The sequence below is a fragment of the Topomyia yanbarensis genome, chromosome 2 (genome assembly GCF_030247195.1).
Source record: "Topomyia yanbarensis strain Yona2022 chromosome 2, ASM3024719v1, whole genome shotgun sequence".
In the NCBI taxonomy this organism is placed as follows: domain Eukaryota; kingdom Metazoa; phylum Arthropoda; class Insecta; order Diptera; family Culicidae; genus Topomyia; species Topomyia yanbarensis.
In genome coordinates, this window is record NC_080671.1 from 332,850,536 (window position 1) to 332,857,887 (window position 7,352).

Genomic DNA, 7,352 nt, shown 5'->3' on the forward strand with positions numbered 1-7,352 from the left:
GCTGGTACGAATTCTGGCAGCACGGCTGTGAAACAATAGCGGTCCCGTATGAAACACTGATCACACTCTCGATCGCTAGTTAGATACACGGTTACGGTTCAGGCCTACATGATCACAAGAGATTAGAAGCCATGAAAATTCCTAGAGAGGTAATACCTGCACTTGTTTCGTATGTTGTAGCATTAATCTGTTTCACGTTGTTTATAGGTACAATGCCAAACCTGCTCGCAAGTGTTCTGCTGTGCAAAGTGCCGACAGAAACATGAGGATAACAATCACAAGGAGATGAAAGCCATTCGGCAGATTTGTTACATCTGCAACGATAAACCGTTTCCGTTGCGAATTGATACCAAAATTACTCCGACTAATCTGTTGGTAGGGCACATCTTGAAAGAACACCTGCCTTTGCGTTGCAACCGGTGTACTAAGGTAAATTGTGCTATAGTTTAGTATGGTGGGATTTTTGAGGTTATTTTCTGTAGTTGCAGCACTGATCGCTAAATGGATATGTAGATGTATTTATTTTTTTTCCTTCCATTGTAGGTCTTCCACACTGCTGCCGATTTCGAGTCCATAGCTCGATGTTTCACCGCAAATGAGAACGGCTACGAAATAGTCGACACCGCTTGTTATTTGGAACGTAGCAATATTAACATACCAACAATTATGGAGGGAGTCGTGGTCGTCCATCCTGAGCTTGAACTGGACAACAAAGAAAATATTGATGAAAATTGCAGTACCGTTTCATCGGAACATTCTAACATGCAAAAAGATCAACTGTTACCACAGACAGTAATTAAGGTTAAAGGCCGTACCTTGACGCTGAAGCCTCCCCGGATATCCGAAGAACTAAACACCGGTACTGACCCAAACGAGGAAATTGGAGAACTGAGCAAAGCAAAAAATACGCCCCTCTCGATGATCAACCTACGCTGGATGAGAAAGAGCCGCCAGAGTTTTGATAGTTTGCTGTGTACAACTAGTAACATTTCAGCTGTAAATGCATCCGAGGAGGGATTCCATGCCCCACCCAGTTCGAACAAAAAGCTAGTTCGAACTACTTCGACTCCGATGATGCATGGATGTCTGCCCTACATGAAAATAACGAATGAGTCTTACACTAGTGCAATGGGACATATGTCCAGTATACGTAACAGCAATAGTGGTAGTGATTCTGATAAGACTGATGATCCGACGCCACCTCCACAGACTTCCTACGAAATTCACAAGGTACGCGCGATCAGTCGAAATCGATCCCGGGTTGCCGCCACCCCCCTTAGACAGGTCATGTCGAAAAGTATTCAACGAGCAATTGCCCAGCATGGATATTATTCCAAGATGCTCGCCCCAGGAACTCAACGCAAGATGAGCTTCAACTCTACCGCTAGTAGTGGACTAAATAGCACTACTGGTTCTCCTTCCCGTATTGCATTGGATCTACGGACGACGCCAGCACTGAAAAGAGCATCCAGCGAATCGTCCTCGTTTCACAGGACGGCAAAACTGGTTTGTCTTCCAAAGTCGCACAGTGAAGATTCTACAATGGGTGATCCTAGTTCCGAGTATTGCGACACCCATCAGAGTTTGAATTCTCAGACTAGTAGCGAAATTTTGGAACAAGAAAACCGTGACAATCAAAGAATTGACGATGAAAGTTTAGTCATCAGGCAGAAGGCAAATCCTAAACTGGCTCTTAGCTATCATGACACGCCTAAAATAACTGGAGGAATGTTAAAGAAAATTATTACTTTTGCCTCGCCAGAGATGACTCGGCTAGGCGAAGACGAAGCTGCCGATGAAGATGGGGATGTGTGGGGTACGCCATGTGCTTTACCTCCTAGAAGTTTTAGCTGCTCAGTTATAGGAGATTCGCGCTTTGATTCCATTCTAACGGATGATAACAGTGACGCTTCTGGTTCGGATGAGGTGTTCATTTCGTCGCCAAAAACAAAATCTTGTCAACAGCAGCTAAAACTAATATCACCAGCTGCCAGCAGCGGTAAACTGTGGACTATCGTTTCAAACGTTATTCGACTCGCAACTCGAGGAGATATCCAAGAAGAACTCGCCGGACCGGCACCCACTTCTTCCAGCGGTTCTGAGAGTGAGAGAAAACTTTCATCGACTATAATAAAAAAGGCTGCTTCCTTCGCTGGTTTCCTGAAAAATCGTTTTCCTGCCCGACAGCAGAATCCGTCTTCATCCGGTTCCGACGAGTCCTCGGTGCATGATAACCTGGGAGGTCTCAAACGCCGACGGACGGCTTCCATGTACACTAGGCCGTACGAGTTTTTCGGGAACACTGCTGCTGTGATGCTGAGTTCAAGTCCTCTGGCCAAAAGAAAGCGAATTCAAGGAAGACAACCTATCGAACGTATGAGACGCAACAGCAGCCGGAGCGGTAGTGCTAGTGATATTTGACGAGAATTGCACAAGTAGATAGTTGATTCGACTAGTGGGTTCGGTTTCTTGTGTGTGTACTCGTTCCTAATACTACTTTTTCTGAGTTTTTAATAAGTTATACTGAATGGAAAAAAAAGTTTGTAATTGCATATTCCTCTTGCTATAAGGTAAATGTAACAGTGCCATAAATGTAATAAATTATTAATAATGAAGACTCTATCGCGTTATATGTCCTCTAGCAAGTTTTAATGTTGTAGCTTTTGATGAATTATGTTGAATGAAAATAGAATTTGGGCCAGGCATGAGAACAAAAACGTAGGCGAACCAAATCCGTAAGATTAATTCGGTAAAAACGAAAGAATTTTTTAAAAATCGCTGTGGCGCTATGGAGTGTTAAGATATTCGTCCAAATTTCATATAATAATGCCACAAATGAACAATATTTTCTCAAAATTTCATTGAAAAATGCTGAAAATTGAACGAGTGACAGTGAATCTCCGGAGGCGTTTCTTCGAAAACTTTTTTTGCGGTGTACATAACCCAAAATCTACTAGACCGATCGTTAAAAAAATTTGCAGTCCTTTTTCACAATTTCATGACGTCATGACGGGAGTCTTATTTTTTCTCGATTTTTTAATTTTTCCCAGCCCTATGAAGCCAAAATCCATATTTCCGCCAATAAAAATTATTTAACATGTAATTGTAACAATAATAACTTTGGAAAATATTGCATTATCATATGGAAATTGACGGAATAGATTAACACTTTCTGTATCAACGTTTTTTGTCACCAAAAATCTCAATTTTTTCTGGATTACAACGATCATCAATCCGATTCGATTATCACTTTCGAACACCCAATCGTCAAACCACATCCTAGGCAGTGCAAATTTTCATTTTCAAATGCCAAGTTTCAGTTCAATCAAACCCAACCAAGATTCAAATTCAAAGCCTCCCTTAATCATTCACTTTCAAGTTAGCGAGCTTTCATAATCATTTCAAATTGATGCTTTTTCATTCACCAACCAAAGCTGTCATCTGCTCTTTAGAGGCCACTATAGGTTAAATGTTTACATATTTTGCTTTTTCAAGCTTACGTGAACAGTAAGAAATATGTTTAGAGTAGTTTTACTTGAAAAACCTAGTCAATATCCCAGTACAGAGATATTCACAGGGTAAATGAAATCGAAAATGAATGGAAAATGATTGAGCAGCTCGTCTGTTTGAATGAATGATGTAAACGAAAAAGTACGAATTGGACATAGTAGGGCATGATTTGATATTTGTCTTTCCTTCAAGCTCAAAACAACCTGGTGGACCTAGTATAAACGTGGAGGAATAGCTAGTGTAAAATCTAAGCAAGATAAATGCTTAAAATGGTTTATTTCATTTAAACGTAAAATAGTTCCAAACTGGATAATTTGCGGTATATAAAAGACAGTGAAACTTAGAGCTAATATCTTTTCATCGGCATATGGAATGTTGTTAAAATATATCATTAAGGGAAACATTGTTATCATTGTATACCATTTGTTATTCAGTTTTCCACGCCTCATCGATTATTGTCTTTGTATCAGTTATGCTGTGAACGACATTTTTCTCACGTAGCATCAGTTACGCAGTCGTACTGCAGTGTCAATGGTTCAGGAAATAAACCTGTAATCATGTCTCTTATCCAAACGTTTCGGCCTCACTCACCTCACAGATAGATGCGGCGCAAATCTGTAGGCGATGTTATCATGCTGCACTGAGGGCAAAGTTTTTTCGCTCCCAGTGTATGGAGCCAGCACTCCTCACAGTATACATGCCAGCAGCAGATGGAGACAACTGGTTTTTTGAAATCATCCATACAGATTAAACACTTCGGTCTGTTCTGGATGTAACCTTCATATTCCCGGATTTTAGACTTGAGCGATTCTATTATCTGATCGGTGTTCTCGCTATTTCGCTGCTCGGGGCTTAAAGCGACTTGACTGGATGATTGCGTGAAATGAGGGGTAACATTTCTGCTGGATCCTTCACAAGGATTGTCTGTCTCGGGACGTTTTACTGTCACCGGCTCATTAGCCATCACTAAACCGCGAAGATACGAGTCCTTGAATCGATGCTCTGCCATCGGGTAGATAACATCTCGCTCCGAATACTGTGGCGGTCCGTATATCTGCGTCTCATCACCATCTACGTTCAGCTCGTCATCAGTATCATCAGCATTCGTAACACGAACTGCGGTATTTGCTACCGATCCGCTTTGGTGCAAAAGACTGGTGGTTCGAACTCTCGTGTGACCAGCCCATTCGTACACTTCAAAGGTTTCACCTTCAACGTCAATGCTGGCGTCATCGTCGTCTGAATCATTTGCTCTGTTTGAAACACTATTGCCATTAACCTCAGTCTTTTGGAGACAGGCATCTACGTGAATTGCAATTTCTTCCGAAACAGTTTTGTTACACACCGGACAAACGTTATCTTCCGGCTTTCGTTTACGGGACTTCATCTAAAGTAGAAAAAGTAGAGCTCAGTTCTGAAACACCACACTTATTCGAATAAAGCAAACCTTCAATCTCGCTTGACGATTGTTTTTAATTTTCTGATAAGTACCCCAGCATTCATCCGGGCCCACTGTCGCGGAAGATTCAATCTTGTCATCCGAATCGTGATGTCCGTTCGATAATTTTATTGCATAATTACCTCCACTTGGGCCAGCCACTGGTGAAGCCCTATCAGTGGCTGTGAGGCTGTACGGACCGTTAGAATTGTTCCTTTTTGGTTTCAGTATTTTATCTAACCGATCCACTTCCAGTGCAAAATGTTGGTCAATTTCATTTGATCGTACTGTGACACCACAAATAGGACAACAAAGCGGGTCGGTTTTATGCTTCCGCTGCCGAGCGAAACCCCCAACGGCTTCCAAGCTCCCCATCGGTGGTTGGTGATCCATCATTTGCGGTTATATTGGGCTACTGGTGCATGTTTATACAGAGAACACTATCATCCGATACTTTTGCTTATTTCTACACCGCTCTTCGCCAAAAATGGAAGAAATCGGGAATTGATACTCAAAAATGTTTTGTTTTGATATAAAAATATAACGCTTATGTGATTTTTGTTAGAGACGCCAAATTATAATTGAAGACACGGCAACCCATTTTTTGTGCACCTGTCAGTGTCATTTCGTTGATTTTGTTTTGCTGTCAGCAGCTGCACTGTTAAAAATCCAAACTTATATTTTATGCATTCCCCACACATGATATGCATGAGCACAAAAATGTGCTAAAAATGAACTGTTTTAATCACATACCTACATACATTTGATGTGAAATCTTCTATGAAACAAAATTCTATGTGGCAAACTTTTACGGCCAATTTCTTTATTGGATGAAAAGCGGTTTTCGCTGAAAACCAGTTTTCGGGCTGCTGGTGGCCAATTAGCCGAAAACCGGTTTTCGGTTTATGTGTGACAGATATTTTTTTATGTGTTGCTACAAATTGACAAAAATCATGTGTGATATAGATTTAATATAAGTGAATTTACAAAATTGTATTTTAAACAATTTTTGCAGATAAATGTTTTGGTCCCTTTTGAAATACTACGCTGTTTTTGTGCATTGACTTATTTGACGCCTAGGACACCAACACAGTTGCAATGTGTATTCGCGATGTGTACACTCAAAAATATAAACGGTATGCCTATTGATTTCACACATAGATTTTTGCAATTAGCGAAGGCAGATAGACACTATTTGCTGGCACATATATCCAATGTGTGTATTTACAAGAAATATTAATTCACATTTCATAACTATAAGGCACCTAAAACCTGATTGTATAACAATTCGCACATATAAGTTATGTGTGTCATTAGAATGACCAGCAAATCGGACAAGTCTGATTGTACGTCGATTCCCGGTTTACCATTTCCCGGAAAACCATTTTCCGGAATGTCATTTCCCAGAAAACCATTTCCCGGAATGTACCATTTCCCGGAAAACCATTTCCCGGAATGTACCATCTCCCAGAATATCATTTCCCGGAATGTACCATTTCCCGGAATACTATTTCCCGGAATGTACCATTTCCCGGAATAGCATTACCCGGAATGTACTTTTTCTCGGTAATTATTTATACTATTGAAATCTAAAGTAAACATGTAATTTGAACTTTAAGAACAAATCCAGAGCTATGTTGACTTACATATATGGTATTCTATAGCATTCAAAATCTTATCATTTTATAGAAGGCAATATCATGAACAATCCACTAGAGATTTTGAGCCGAGTTTATAGAAACAGTCCAACGAATCATGTGTTTTTTACCTTCCAAGATGTTTGTGGACCTGCATACACGTGGCCTGGTTACATATAGAGAATTCTGGTTTCTAAAAACTTTAATTATCACGAGCGTTTACAATTAACCACTTTTTTCGTGAATGGTCTTCCAGAGGAATGAATTAAATTTATCGTCGAAATCAAAAGATTTCATTTTCGCCGTTACAGAAGAGTAATCTTGGATTTGTTAAATTATTTTAACAAGGAATCCGTGAAAAAGAAATATTTTTTCCTTTTGTATGAGTCATTCCATTTACGTATATTTAGATGGAACACCGAGAGAGAGCTACCAACTTTTAAACTAAACTAACCTATTCTCCTCTATTCTTTATTTCACATTATTCCGCGACAAATAAAATTTACAATCAAGATATGATAAGCTTTATAGATATTGATTGAAAGTGCTGGAATAAAACATGATGACATTCTTCTGCATTCCAAGTTTTTGTTTGGTTCGCTTGACACCTTATCTTTGCTCTCTGATCATATTAATAAAAAACAAGCTCTCATAAACCAATAAAGTACTAGAAAACAGACTATGCTTAAAAAAGGCAAAGTCTCAAAGAAGATTGTTATGAATTGTTAATTTCCAAAAAAAGTATTCAAATTTTAAAGAAGACAAAT

General features: G+C 39.6%; 2 protein-coding genes across 2 annotated transcripts; one reads left to right on the forward strand and one right to left on the reverse strand.

Moving 5' to 3' along the window:
• Nucleotides 1–12: 12 nt before the first annotated feature.
• On the forward strand, nt 13–2,597 carry LOC131683946 (mitosis initiation protein fs(1)Ya). Its single transcript, XM_058966363.1, has 3 exons — nt 13–149; nt 208–429; nt 544–2,597. The coding sequence occupies exons 1-3, from the start codon at nt 132–134 to the stop codon at nt 2,419–2,421; spliced, it is 2,118 nt and encodes a 705-aa protein (XP_058822346.1). The 5' UTR covers nt 13–131; the 3' UTR covers nt 2,422–2,597.
• A 1,154-nt stretch (nt 2,598–3,751) lies between these two features.
• Nucleotides 3,752–5,528, reverse strand: LOC131683948 (E3 ubiquitin-protein ligase RNF220). Its single transcript, XM_058966365.1, has 2 exons — nt 4,958–5,528; nt 3,752–4,897 (listed from the first exon to the last, which is right to left on the reverse strand). The coding sequence occupies exons 1-2, from the start codon at nt 5,342–5,344 to the stop codon at nt 4,103–4,105; spliced, it is 1,182 nt and encodes a 393-aa protein (XP_058822348.1). The 5' UTR covers nt 5,345–5,528; the 3' UTR covers nt 3,752–4,102.
• Nucleotides 5,529–7,352: the final 1,824 nt, after the last annotated feature.

What these genes read in the sequence shown, in the direction of transcription:
- LOC131683946 (XM_058966363.1), top strand. An exon ending in GTTGCAACCGGTGTACTAAG is followed by an intron (nt 430 to 543) that starts GTAAATTGTGCT and finishes CTTCCATTGTAG; the next exon opens with GTCTTCCACACTGCTGCCGA.
- LOC131683948 (XM_058966365.1), bottom strand. Translation starts at nt 5,344, where the DNA reads ATGATGGATCACCAACCACCGATGGGGAGCTTGGAAGCCGTTGGGGGT. An exon ending in ATCGTCAAGCGAGATTGAAG is followed by an intron (nt 4,898 to 4,957) that starts GTTTGCTTTATT and finishes TTTCTACTTTAG; the next exon opens with ATGAAGTCCCGTAAACGAAA.